The following is a 15,185-nucleotide window of genomic DNA, read 5'->3' on the forward strand; positions in this document are numbered from 1 at the left end:
TTGGATGAGTATTTGTATTTCTCATTTGAATATCTGGCCATGTACATGGTATCAAAGTTGGATGTCTGTAAAACAGAAATGATAAGTAGTAATTTAATTATGCAGTAATTTATAGCTCCTGTTGGGAAAACATTCACATGTTAACTTATGAATCTTATATCTTCTTTTACCTTTATGTTTGTTGAGAATGCCAAAAATCTATAATATTCAGATTATTCCTTGTACTTGAGAAACTTATACACATTAATTTAGCTTGGCATAATAAATCAAGGTAATCTCACATTGCCCAGAATCATGATTACAGCTGAGGTGCTTTATTTACACATTTCACTTAGGTCAATAAATGTTTGTTAAACAACACTAAATAAAAGATACAACATTTCAATATTCTGGGAATTTCACTTTGTTTTACACTCAAGTCTGGAGTATAAATGAAACACAAAACATACAATTTGATAGCTAATCTATAACATTTTACAAGTCTAACCTTTTCAAATATTACTGTACAGTAGAATCATCTGGAATGCTTGCTAAAACACAAAGAGCTAACCCCACATCCAAATACGGATTGAAATTATTTGAAATTATTGAAATTATTTGAAATTATTCTTGCGTGGGTAAAAGGTAAGAAGAGGTGCTGAGTGGCAGAGGGGCGGACGGTGCTGGTCACCTGCTGATTTGTTCTCATATCTATTTGTACTTTTTTCCCTTTGGCTTTTTATCACAGGCAACCTTGTTCCCCAGGCTGCTTGCTGCCCACTGACTCATAATTAAGTTTGGACCATGAGGATTAAGAGGGAGATTAAAGGAAGGAGGGAGACAGAAACCAGCTCATTTCTCCCCTGATCTCTTGGCTTCCTAAGAGGGCATCCGTGGCTTCTGCACAGCTCCAGTTCCCAGGGACAACAGCTCTGTCCATGGTCCCTGGTTCTACCGGACAGCTTCCACCCAAAAGCAAAGATAGAGCTGGGTGGCTCTAGTTTTTGTGCCCTGGTGACACTACATCTGACTTAAGTCCCTTTAACACCTGGGCTGGTAGCAGCTTCCTGCTATTGCTAAATTCGGAGTGGCTATGTTGATCCCTGGTTAATTTCTCCTCCCACCCCCTTTTCTTTTTAAATGTCAATCATCAGTGCTCTGTAGCAAATTCCTCAAATGTGTATTCCTGACAGGGCTAGGACTGATATGGCTACTAAGGATTTGGTATTTTTTTGTTTTTGTTTTACCGAAGTATAACCTAGGCTAGCATAACATGTCTAATTCTGACACCCTTCTCTATCTGACTCTGTGTGATGGTTAATCTCTTCTTGCATTTCCTGATCTTATCCTTTAAAGTTTATGGACAGTAAAAAGGAAGCAGAGAGAAAAGATATATTGGGAGGAGGGAGAAAGGTGATGGGGGATGGGTCTTACAGTATTTTTTTTATCACCCATAGCTGAAGCTTAAGTTGACAGAATGAAACAGTAGCCTCTGGTGTCACTGTTCTGTAAATGTTGAGAGGCTGTCCTAATGTTCAGAAATAGTGTATAAATAAATAAATAAATAAATATAATATTAATATCATATATAAATGTGAATTATTCAGAAGAGATCTAGTATTGCTATATGTGGGGAAAAGGTTAAAAATTTAGAAATTTACTTTATTTTTTAAAATTATTTATTGGGGGGGGGGTCAGAAAGAGAGAGAGAGAATCCTAGGGAGCCTCCCCACTGAGCATGGAGCCCAATGAAGGGCTCAATCCCAGGACCTTGAGATCATGACCTGAGGTGAAATCAAGAGTCAGCCACTTAATCGGATAAGCCACCCAGGTGCCTCAGAAATTTACTTTAAAACCTGGGAAATATTTAACCTGTGTCAGAAAGTCCCTTTGCCAAATGAAAACAAATAAACAAACAACAACAACAACATAACTCCAAAAAACGAAAAGCCAACTCAGATTATTGGAAGTCATTTAGTGGGGTGTGTGCGTGAGTGCAACACTGTGTCTACGTGTCTGTGTGTGTGTGCAACTCCATGTGTGTGCATGTGTTTGTTAATGTCTTTTGAGATACGTGCCTTACCTCATTGCCCATTTTATAAGTTCAGGTTATTTCCCGAGGCTGCTGATGTCTGGCCAGCCAGGCTCAGGATGGGTGGCAGTTTAAGGATACAGGGCTCTGAAAAGCAGGGTCCAGAAACACCCAGCACTTGTTCTGAGAAACTGAAGACAGCATGTCTACACTTGTGCAGCAGTAAGCCATGTTGCAAGTGTCAAAACATGTGGGCTCCAATTTTAAGTAAATAAACAGTAAGTGGGTTGATATTCAGATGCACCTTATTTTGTTTATGGAGCATTGCCCATCGATGTGGCACATATCACTGATGCTGTCAGTATTGATTACATCACATATTTTCTGGTCTGCAACCAGAGCTCATAATATCACTACTAGCTAAAGGAAATATCCATTTAATTAGCCTTAATTTTCATTAATAAACAGAGCAAATGTGGTGCAATTCTTCTCTCTGATATATGCTTAATATTCCAAGGACTGATTTATATGCTGCTCTTCAGTGGTTTTATCCATTTGTAACGCAAGGTACCTGTTAGCATGTGAGCCAGCCACTAATCTCCCACACTCTATGGTATTGAACCATATGGAAAGTCCAACAGTGTGATCAGCTAAAGAAGTTTGCCAAGACCTAGTTCTGATTTCTTCCAGAGCATGGTATGTGTTGAAAATACTGTAGCTAGTTGTCTGTTTCTTAGCAATAGTCAGATGTGTAACCATTTGTAAGTTTAATTTACATAATGATACCTTGGTAACTCTGCTTGTTTTGTTTCTCTCTTTTTTTCATTTCTTAGAGAAACAAAATCCAATAATTTTACTCAGGAAACTATTACTATATACTTGTTCTAGAAAAAATTATAGATTTATTAGAGAGTTCTGTCCTATGTTTGAAAACCTGGTGAATTTTCAATGGCTATAGGGCAATAATTTTAAAGGACAAAGAATTAGATATGAAGGGTGAGTAGATTCATTTTCTGACTTAATAAAATCCGATTTTGGATATTCAACATTGTATTCATAGTTAAGTTTTTCTTTTTCATCTACTTCTGGGAAATCTTCTCATATGAATGTTTTCTTGTCCTAATGGAGTCCTGTTACTTTTATATTTCACATTATTTTGAGTTTTAGTATTATAATGTTCTTTCTAATTTTATCCTTCACTGAACCAACTTTGCTCTCTTGGTCTATTTTCTAAATGAGAGGTAAGATAAATAAAAACACTAAAAAATGGAAAGTGTTAACTGAAAATATAAGCTCAAAGGACACAAAAATATTTTGGTTTAGATAAATTGCACCCTGTTAACTAAATCTTAGCTCAGCAAAACTAAACATCAGAGTGCTTGACACTCATGCACAGCTTTTACAAATTATAGTTAAAGATGTTTTAATTATTATGTTAAAAGAATTTGACAGGATTCAGGGAAAACCATGATGAATCTGATTTTTAAAGTGAATATAGTGGTTGTGAAGAATCTCTTCAAGGCAATTTCCTCTGACGCTACCTAAGGACCAGGAAGACCTGACAGACAGTGGTAGACCAGCAGGCCTAAAGTACACTAGCCTCTTTCCAAACCTTATGCACTCAGAACACCAATCTTAAAAGAATTATCTGTGACCTGGTATTGGATTTCTTCACGTGTCACAGGGGCTTCAGGCAGGCAAGGCAGATTTCTTTTTCTAAAAGCCAGAATTCTCCTTTTTTCCTCTTAAGTAAAGTTCTATCTCTGTATCATATGGGAGGCATAGTCCTCTGCTCTCTCTTGGGGCCCCTCCTGGGCTTTCTGACTAATTCTAGGGGCCCTATCATTGTGCCCACCTGTAGAAGCCCCAGGTAGGGTGCAGAGCAGATTCTTAGCCCCTCGCCACTGTCCTGCAATTTCTATACGTCTTTAAAATTTTCACCTCTCTTGGAAAATGAAACTAAAGAGAAACAAAAGAGAAAAACCCTCTTCTTTGATTTTACTATTTTCAGCCTATCTTTTCATTCCTTGCAGTCACTATAAACTTTCCTGGAAGAGTGGCTTTTTCTCTGGTTGTCTACTTGTACAACACGAGTTGTCTTTTTAAATGCCTCTGATGTGGTTCCAGTCCATGTTTTTATGTAAATAACTCCATGGAATGTCATCAATGCTCATAACCACCAAATTACAACAACTTCTCTTGAATCCCTTTTTCTTCATCGCATTTGTAAATTCTTGTTTACTTTGTCCTGGCTGAAATCCTTCTCATTTAACTACAGCAATGTTTGATGACCCCCAATCTCTAACAATTCCTCCATTTTTTGTGGGTTCTTTAATCTTTCTTTCCTTGTACTTATGGATAGTCTCCTATCATGTATGTTTTCTCATATCAGCTGAAACAGATTTATTCATTCAATCCCAATATCACAAAAGTAAAGGACATCCCTCAAGGTAAAACAAAAATTTGGGGGGAAGAAAGGGAAATTTTTTACTTCAAAAACATGTAGAGTTCAAGTATTTAATTCATAAACAATAAAAAAAAAACAGGGTTAGTAAGTTAATGAAGAATACATCTAAAACGGATTATTAAGTGAAAGTCATGTTTTTAGAGGATTAATTTATTCTTTTAACACTGACGCAAATTATCTCTTAATTTCACTTGCGAAAGAAACAATAGATTATACAGATTATGGGGATGAGCCAACATGGTAATTTTTCCTCCTTTACAAATAGTTTAACCTCTATTCACACTGTTAATAAAGCTTTATAGTTTCTTTCTTGAATGGAGTGTAACTCGAATGAGGCTTTGGGTTATAATATTTATGCATGAGGTATAACCCTACATACGTCAGTATAATTACATAGGTCAGGCTTGGAAGTTTGTTATGGAAAACAACCAAAGTAAAGTCAAAAAATTCTGTGCCAAGTCTATAACAGTGTTATCTCAAAAATATGTTGACATAATAGGAAATAAAGTATCAGGAAAAACTGTGTTAAGACAATGGTCCAACTAATGAAATACAATTGGTCTGATGCAAAAGTCTACTATGTTTTCAAGGATGAAATATATTTACAAGTTATAAACACATTTAGTTATATTTAATTAGCAGAATATTATATGAGGTTTAATGTTTTCAAGATTTTTTTGTTCCTATGAAGAGTTTAAATGACTTGAATGTAGGGATTTTTTAAAAATTTCATATCTCAGGCAATAACTAATGACATACATATTCAACAATGACTTACACATATTTCTTTTTAAGGTGAAATAATTGTTTTTTATATAGTACTGAAGTCCTTCACAGACTTTGCCAACAATCTACTTTTAAATATAATATATAATTTGAATTTTTAAAAAAAAATTTTTAAAGATTTTATTTATTTATTTGACAGATAGAGATCACAAGTAGGCAGAGAGGCAGGCAGAGAGAGAGAGAGAGAGAGAGAGAGAGAGGAGGAAGCAGGCTCCCTGCTGAGCAGAGAGCCAGATGTGGGGCTTGACCCCAGGACCCTGGGATCATGACTGGAGCTGAAGGCACAGGCTTTAACTCCCTGAGCCACCCAGGCACCCCAAAATATAATATATAATTTGAAGAACGATGGCATATCATTGGTTTGCAAAAACCAGTATGGATTAGAAATCATGTGGAAGGTTTATTAAAACACAGATTACAGGGCAAACTCAATAGATCTGCAGAGGCTTGAGAGTCTGCATTGCTAACAGGTTCCCAGGTGATGCTGATTCTGCTGGGCCCATGACCATACTTTGAAAGGACTGGTAGAAACCAAGTTGTTTATAAGAATTCTGAGAATTACTCCCATCCAGATTTTAGGTCACTTGTAAAAAAATTATCTACCCACATCCAAGTTAAAATAAACCTTTTTTCATTAGTTACTAATACCGAATATGTTTATATTATTTATATTATGTTTATATTATTGTTTATATTTATATTATTTATAAATAGTTTTGTTTATTATAATTATGTTTATATTATGTTTGTATTATTAATTTTTATGTTTATATTATTAATGTTTATATTTTATGTTTATATTATTAATTTTTCAAGAAATTAAATTTAGAATTCACAAGTATGCTGGCTACCAAAAAGTCTCCCTGCACTTAATTTCATTTTGGCATGAAAATAATATTTCATGTGAAATAAAATAATATAAAAACCCTGAAAGTGAATTTTTCTCACTGCCAGGTGAATTTTTCTAACTATCCACACTTGAACTTGCATATACCATTGTAATATTCTGATGCAAGATTCGCTGGCTTATGAAAAGTCCTAAATGCTCTTCCACTGAAGGTATTTCAGAATAAGTATGAGACTACAGATCAGTGAACAAATTGCCTTGTAGGCTTTTATTATAGCTTTTCATTAAAAATATTAAAATATTTCCTCCTTTATTAAAACTCAGTGTCTTATCATTGTAAATGTCTCAATATTTCAACATATTTATACTACTTATTGATGAACTCCAAACACATTTCTTTTTTTTTTTTTCTAAGATTTTATTTATTTATTTGACAGAGAGAGAGATCACAGGTAGGCAGAGAGACAGGCAGAGAGAGAAGGGAAGTAGGCCCCCTGCTGAGCAGAGAGCCTGATGTGGGGCTCGATCCCAGGACCCTAAGATCATGACCTGAGCAGAAGGCAGAGGCTTAACCCACTGAGCCACCCAGGCACTCCCAAACACATTTCTAATTCTCTGGTTTCAAAATGCTCAAATGCTATGTGCTTAATTTTGTGGGGAAAAAGAAGTGAACAATGACAAAAAAAAAAAAAATTCCAAAAGATACATTTCTATAGGCATGGATGCCTCAACAGTTTCACATAAATATCCCAATAAATATATTCAATCAATTAATTCCTCTGGCCGTATTACTTTTTATTACCTGTACAAACTTGTATTCTACCTGATTTTCTCCTTGTATATGTGTGATCTGATACAGATTATAAATCAGAAAGCTAAATACTTATTAAAGGCTCTTACATGGTTAAGAATTACATAAAATTTTTATTGGACTCAACTGAGATTTCCAATTATAAGTTTCTTATTTTTAGATTTTTGGTATTTTCCAGCGGCACTGAAATTAATGTCCTAGCATAAGCAGCAGGACATCGAGAGCACAATCAAGGCAGGAAGGCAGGTGTCAGCCCTGCCACCTCGGCAATCAGTCTCCTTGGTTCAGATAATCTCAGAGTTGCTCTCCCATCCTTACCCCACGCGTCTTTCTCCCATTGACCTCTATGTCTGGCGTGAGACTTTATAATCAAGAAATTATTATTGACACTTTCTGAGGCTGGCATACTTACAATCAGGTGGCATCTTTTCCATAAATGCTGTGTAATATTCTTTTAGAAGTTCAAAATTTTCTTGATTAATACTTTCCTGCAAAGAGACATCTCCAAACCTAAAAATAGGAAAAAAAAAATAAACAAACAGAAAACAGTTACAGGTTATAAAGAAGCTCCTGGAACTAACACTTTTCACCCCTCCTTTTTAAGTAGGTGGCAAGAGTTTCCTAAGGAGCCTTTTTTTTTTTTTTTTAAAGGAGTCTTTTTTAAGCTACATTGCACAATGGTTATTTAAACACATTCCAGTCTCCACTGGCCCTGATTCCACCAATCCCCTTTCACACACCAAACTATTTTTGCAATCATCCGATATGAAGTCAAATGAAAACCCAAATCTATAACACCAGCTCCCGTGTTTGTGCGTGGTTGATATGTAGTTAATGTTAGTTCGCCGACCTCTGCAGGGTGGTATTTCTACAGTGCCAAAAACCCTGCCTCTTCTTTTTCAACCCTCGAATCTTCCTTCTCACCCATGACAGCTTGAGGAGGGGTCTAGAACACCAAAAGCAGACACCTGGCTGGGCACAGTCTTGTATACACTGTCGGCTGCTGCAGGCACGTATAGACCTCTACAATCTCTGGAGAGTGGTTTACAACTGTCAACACTTCTTCTATTGTTTGTTTGTTTGTTTAAGAGAGAGAGGGAAAGGGAAGGGAGAGAGAGACACACGCACACAGAGAGGGCAGAGAGAGAAGGAGAAAAAGAATCTCAAGCAGCCTCCACATCCAGCATGGAGCCCAGTGCAGGATTTGATCTCATGCCCTTGAGGGTCATGACCTGAGCTGAAATCAAGAGTCAGATGTTTAATTGACTGTGCCACCCAGGCACCCCCCAACATTTATTTTCTGTCTACACCATGAAGGCAGACAGCCTCTGTAGTGGTGCTCTTCTGTCTCTTTACCACAAAACTCTCTACCTGTATATCACTGACCTTGTGTTTTTTTTAAGCACGTCCCAGATTTAAATTCATGGTCAAGTTGTCCCTCTATAAAAGCATCATATGTAAATGGCTTCCAATATGTATCTCCATTCAAATCTGCATTTTTAGATATCAGTTGAAAGCTTCAGTGTGAATTATCCCAACCCCTTCAAATGCAACATAAGCCCAAACTGAAACCACCTCCTCCTTTTGTTTAAAATTAAACATGTCCCCAATACTCTGCCATTAACTCAGGTTAAAATCTAGGCACTCTTTTGGATTTCTTCTATTTTCGCCACTCCATCCACTATTCATTGATCTTTTCACATGTCTGGCAGACTTTCTTTTTCTTTAACACTGTCATTATATAGTAGGCATTTAATTACATCCACTCCAGACTAGGTATAGAGCCTCCCCAAAACTCCAGCACTAAGCCTTCAGTCTCCTTCCCTTCCAGTCTATCCTCTACACCATGGCCATTCATTAATTCAGATCATTTGTTCATTCAACAAATACTTACTTAACATTGACTATGTGGCAGGAGCTACACGTGTAATAAATGAAATGTTGGAGAAGTGAATCTAATACCGGTTCTTCACATCAGCTTACTAAACTTCACTGCTTCTTCTCTCTCTGTAATGACAGCCTAACCTCCTTAGTTTCACATCTAACTTCTCCACAAAGGCTTCCAAACCCTTGTGGGAATGGAGTTAGCCCTCTCTCCCTCAAGCAGCAACATACTGATGCCTTTGCGACTTTCCACTATTCTCCCTCTCACTAGAATGTCTTATCTTCCTTGTCTGCTTGATCATTTCATCCTTCAGGCTTTATGAGAGGCTCATGTACTCCATGAAACCTCCCTGATGAATTCCTCTCCCATTTGTGAATCACATTCTTTCCTCCCTTATTCCTGCCCCTTCCACATCTTTGCTTATTGCATGAGTCAAACTGTCACATATTACTTGTTGATCTGGCTTCCTTATGGGATAGTAAGATTTTTTAGGACAGGGATCATGCCCATTTGTCTTGTTACATTTGCATGTTCCCTGTGTCCCACAGCTTGGCACAGTAGTGCCTGGTGCAAGGTCAATGTTTAATATCTATACTGTTAAACTTGGAGAATAGGAATATAGACCCAGGAAAATCTATAGGCGAGTTTCTCTGAACTCTGGAATACACTTCTAACTTTTTCAGACATTACAAAACAAATGGTATTTTAAAAATATCATTCTTGCTGGAGTGATGTCATTATTATGGACTTAATGTTTATGCCCTCCCCCCAAAATCACATTTTGAAGCCTCAACTTCCAGTGGCTGTGTTTGGAGATAAAGCCTCTAAGGAAGTAATTAAAGGTCACGAGAGTGGGGCCTTAATCCAATAGGATTAGTGTGTCCTTGTAAAAAGAGACACCGGTGAGCTCACTCTCTCTGTGTACACAAACAAAATAGAGGGTCAAGCGAGCACACAGAGAATAAGTCAAAGAGAGCACTCACCAGAAACAAATTGGCTAGAACCTTGACCTTGGAATTCTCAGCCTCTGGTACTATGAGATACACATTTCTGTTGTTTAAACCACCCATTCTGAGGTATTTTGTTAGGTTATAATCCAGAATAATCAGTATTTACTTAATTAAGAATGAATATACATAACATACATTTTGGCAATAGGTAAGTATGTAAGTAAAATATTACACCGGGATTACATAGCATACCTAATTTATAGATGTTGCCTGGTAAAGCTCAAAATGAAGAATCAGAGAAATAAGGTTCAGAGAACAGAGAGGAAGTGATCTATTCAGATGAGTAGTTAGTTGATGTTAGAGTGCCAGCCTTCTTGCTTCTCTTTGAGTTTTTCTCTACTTTGCCATTTTTGTCTCTGCTTCAAGTTTTAAATGTCTTTACAGCTTCCAGATATGAAAAAAAAGTGTATATGTGTGTGTGTGTACACACACACAGACACACATGTATAAAATATGCAAGAGAGATAAGAGAGAAGAAAGGGAAGGGACCTTTTAGTTTTTATATTTATTTATTTATTTATTCATTCATTCATTTTTTTTTTTAATTGAGAGGAAGTGAGAGAGGGGATAGGGGAGGGGCAGAAGGAGAGGGAGAGAGAGGATCTTAAGCAGACTCCAAGCTCAGCATGGAGCCTGATGCAGGGCTCAGTGTCATGACCCTGAAAATCAAGACCTGAGCCCAAATCAAGAGCCAGACACCTAAGAGCCACCCAGGTGGCCCATGAGAGGGGAGTTTTTAAAACAAAGTGACTAACAACTAAAATAGCCGCAATGACATAAATTATGCAAATTAACCTAATGTAGAAGGCTTGAAAATACAATGGTAACTACAATGCTAACTTTTCCTTGAAAATCCTGTAAATAGGGATTTTCACATCTCTCTAAAGACCACACTCACAGGCCTTAATTTACTAAGTCAAACCCAAAACATTTTCTAATCTAGTATATCAAAGAAGAGACAACTGATTGAAAGTACTGTGCTGGGTTTTCTTTTTTCTCCAAATTGTATAACTTATGTTCATAAATATCATTTATCTCAACCATCGGACTTGCTGTAAGGCACATATACACAGATAACTGGACTATACCTTCCTTTAGGGACTGATGTGGAAAAGTGCTCAATTATCAAAGTAAACTTCTTGTACCACACAGTGAATAAAATTATATTCTGATTTACACATATTATAAGAGATTAATGCTTTTACACAATTTGAAATTAAACTTGAAATACAAAGCTGCCACCTAATTTTATAACTGACAAGTGAGAACTATGAAAATGTATGCTGTACAGGAAATACCTTTTGGAAAAGAGGGACAGAAGGAAAAAATCACTGGGAGAGAATAGATAAAAACAGGCACCTTGACCGTCACTGAAATTCAGGAGGACTAGAAAAGTAGTGGCATTTTTAATTTCGTAAAAGACATCGATACAGGTTTAACACATACTTACCAAGTCATGGCAAAGAATATGCTAGGTGCTTTTAAACTGATACCTATGGGGGAAGGACACATTTGGAGAGTAAATTATGTACAAGAAGCATTTTAAATATGGAAGACTATTAAACTCTCCAAAAGTTCTGCCCATCAGAGAACTTTTCCAGCCAGGCCCCACGGCAGGATGGCAACTTCTTTCTCCAGAATCTTTTAAAAATGTATTCTAGGAACTTTAAGTCATAACCACACTTTCGATAATCTCTACATGTGAACCATGTAATAAGATACAAAAAAGTGTTTTTGACAGTAACTCACAGGACTGTATACAATCATCTGTTGTTAGACTAAGCAAGTTATTACGAAAAGATGTGCTAACCTCCCCCAATAACAGCTATTTTAGTAAACAAAACAAAAGGGAAAAATGGACAGTGTTTTAGGTCCAGAAAAGTTTGACCCAGTTGGCTGTGTCTCTACAATGTTGAAATACATATGAATGTAAGCCATGTTAAAATTGGATACTCATGCGGTGTTTGGAACCATGAAGAAAGTTTATATCCATGTAAATAATTTGGCATTGGCATTCAATATTTTTATTCAATATTTTCCTCATTCCTTTGCCGTGTTTAAATTTGATGTGGGCCAGGAATCTGAAATATGAATATTTCTCTTTGCCATCTCAAATGACTTGCTACGATAAAAAGGCAATATGTGCCCATGAGTTCCATGTGGGTGGGAGTTGCTCGAAAAACCCTCCACTGAAAACAACAAAAGAAGTCCCAGCTTTCTACCTGAGGCTTACCTCTCTGCCAGAGTTTGTTGTTCGTTGATTCCAACATTAAAAAGTACTGGATACACATGGAGCAACTGTCCCTCTTTAATCTGTAAAGGCAGTGCCTCAAACATCCGCGCGGGAAGCTTCACCTCCACCACGTAATGTTCACTGTGGACAGCGGAGGACAAAGAGAAGAATCCTTGCTTATTTCACTCACTGCTATGTTAGAGTCATTGGAAAGAAACAAGGAGTTGGAATGTAGAGCTGATTTAGGTTTGGGGCCGCTATCTGCTTATTTTCTGGCATTAATTCATTCGGCAATCATTTTGTTCACTTCACTATTAAATTACTTGGCATAAAGAACTATTTACAGCTTAAAAAAAAATTTCTCCATTTCTCTGAGTTCCTTTAGGAAAGGAAAAATGTTTAGTTTGTTTGTATACCAGGGTTATGTGCCTAAGAGACTCAATATTTATTTTCTTGATTTAATTATTTTTAAAACCCAGTCAATCTCAAGAATAAAAAAAGTAATTTAATGATGGATTTTTCAATATAGGTAAGCTAATAAATCAAATCATTTAAGATATTTTTGAGGATGGCCTGATTGTTCCTGTTATTGATGAACCTCCCTGTTTGTGATGGCTTGATGGAAATGGAATGATTTCATTACATAAGATGTAACCTTGAGGGGTTTCTGATCATTTTTGCAACATGAGCATATCACAGGAATGTTTCTTTCCCCCTCACTGGAAATTTCCATTGAAAATTACCCCTAATGTTCAGTGCTGAAAATTTAAATTAGGATTCACAGAACATGGTCAACAAGAAGAATTGCTTGTATATTTTTAAACTTGACATCACTCAATGCAGTGTGAACTGAGTATTGAGATGTTGAAGAGTTTTGCTCAGAATTTATGAAAATCCATGTGTTTCTGGAGCTATCTATAGTGCTGAAATTGTAATACATGTATTGGGAAAAGAAGCACTCAACAATTCGTGAGTCTCTTTGTGGAAATATTTTTAGTTGTCTAGTATAACCATCCTGAGACAAAACTACTCCAGATGATGGACTCAGACTTGTTTCTTACCTGAGCTTGGAACCAGAGAACCAGGAAATACCATGAATCCAGCAAGCAAGGATGTTATTATTAGCACTACCCTCAGATGAATGGACACATTATTTTTCTTTTTAAAATTGCTCTCAGTGCCCTTTAAAAAAGCCCGGCTAACAGAGTGCCGATGTTTATTTATTTCAAGTCTTTCAAGAATCTGAGAATAATTAACGAGTCCGTCCATGTGTAAAGGTTGCACTGAAGGTGAAACATTATATAAGGTTTTATGATAACTTTTTGTCAGTTTTATTAAAATAGAACCGGCATGAACTCATGCATTTTAAGTGTCTAATTCAGAGTTTTAGCAAATTTATAGAGTTGTGAAATCCTGACTATAATCCAGGTTCAGAATACTTCCGTCACTTTACAAACAATCTCTCATGCCTGTTTGCTTTCACACCCCAAACCCACTGCCAGCCCCGGGAAACCCCTAATCTATTTTCTATCTCTGCAGATTTTACTTTTTTACCTATTTCCTATAAACAGAATCATATAATATGTAGTCTTTTGTATCTAGCATTTTTCATTTAGCGTGACGTCTCTGAAGTTACTATGTTGTAGGCTGTATCAGTAGTTTATTCATTTTTATTCCTATTTATAGCATTCTATTGTATAGATTAACCACGTTTTTGCCGATGTATTCACAAGCTGATGGCTACCTGGGATACTTTGCAATTTGGACTGTTATGAATAATGCCATCAACATTCAAGCATTAGTTTCTCTGTGGACATATGGTTTCGTTTTCTCTTCGGTACGTACCTAAGGGTCATATAGAAATTTTAGGTTTAACTTTTTAAGAAACGGCCAAACTGATTCCAGAGTGGCAGCACCACTCTATGTGCCCACCAGCAATATATGAAGGTTCTAGGTTTTCCACATCCTCGCAAACACTTTTTATTGTCTGACTTTTTGATTGTGATGATTTCCACTGTGAGCAAAGTGGTATTGAATTGTGGTTTTAATTTGCATTCTCCTAATGACTAATGTTGACCATGTTTTCATGTGTGTATAGCCATTCATATATCTTATCTGGCAAAACATCTATTCAAATCCTTTGCCTACTTTTTTTAATAGTTTTTTTTTTTAAGATTTTATTTATTTACTTGACAGACAGAGATCACAAGTAGGCAGAGAGGCAGGCAGAGAGAGAGGGGAAGGGAAGCAGGCTCCATGCCAAGCAGACAGCCTGATGCAGGGCTCGATCCCAGGACCTGGGATCATGACCTGAGCTGAAGGCAGAGGATTAACCCACTGAGACACCACGCTCCCCCTGGATGCAAGTCTTTTATCAGATATATGATTTGCCTATATTTTCCCAATTATGTGGCTTGTCTTTTCATTTACTTAGTGATATAATGATATTTTTGCTTCTTAATAGTTTGTAATTTTGATTAAATCCTACCTATCAAATTGTGTATTTTATGAAACTAGAATTTCTGATCCTATCTAAGAACTCTTTCCCTAAACCCAACTTAATACATATTTTCTCCTAGAAGTTTCAGAGTTTAAGCTCTTACATTTAGACCAATGATCCGTTGTGTGTTAGTTTTTGTGCATGGTATAAACTGAAGTTCTAAATGACTTTCCTTGTGTATGGATAACCAATTATCACAACAACAGTTTTTGAAAAGTCTCTTCATTCTCCATTGAATTGCTTTGGCACATTTTGTCAAAAATCAATTGACCCTAAAGGTAATAATTTACATCTGGGCTCTAAAATCTGTTCCGCTGATCTGTATGTGTATATTTATGCCCATACTGGAGGGTCTCCATTATTGTGGTTTTATATTAAGTTTTGAAATCAGAAAGTGTAAGTCTTCTTTTGCCCTTTTATAAAATTGTTTTTGGAATTCTGGGTCCTTTGCATTTCCATACAAATTTTAGGTTTAGTTTGCCAATTTCTGCACAAAAGACTACTGGGATTTAGCCAGCAATTGCACTGAATCTATAGATCGGTTTGTGGAGAACTGCCATCCAAACAATATTGAGTATCCTAATCTAGGAACACGGACTATCTTTCCATTTATTGGACCTTATTAATTTCTCTAA

General features: G+C 36.5%; 1 protein-coding gene across 8 annotated transcripts in view; it reads right to left on the minus strand.

Annotated features, from left to right (window-relative positions):
• INPP4B (inositol polyphosphate-4-phosphatase type II B) overlaps positions 1-15,185 on the minus strand; it is an 805,823-nt gene that overhangs the window by 65,108 nt on the left and 725,530 nt on the right. For all 8 annotated transcript variants that reach the window (XM_032333489.1, XM_032333488.1, XM_032333487.1 and 5 more), the window contains 2 exons: positions 12,051-12,191; positions 7,335-7,432 (listed from right to left, as the gene is read on the minus strand). In XM_032333489.1, the coding sequence (XP_032189380.1) occupies positions 7,335-7,432; positions 12,051-12,191 (239 nt within the window). The remainder of the gene's footprint in view (positions 1-7,334; positions 7,433-12,050; positions 12,192-15,185) is intronic.

This window comes from Mustela erminea, chromosome 2 (genome assembly GCF_009829155.1).
Source record: "Mustela erminea isolate mMusErm1 chromosome 2, mMusErm1.Pri, whole genome shotgun sequence".
NCBI lineage: Eukaryota > Metazoa > Chordata > Mammalia > Carnivora > Mustelidae > Mustela > Mustela erminea.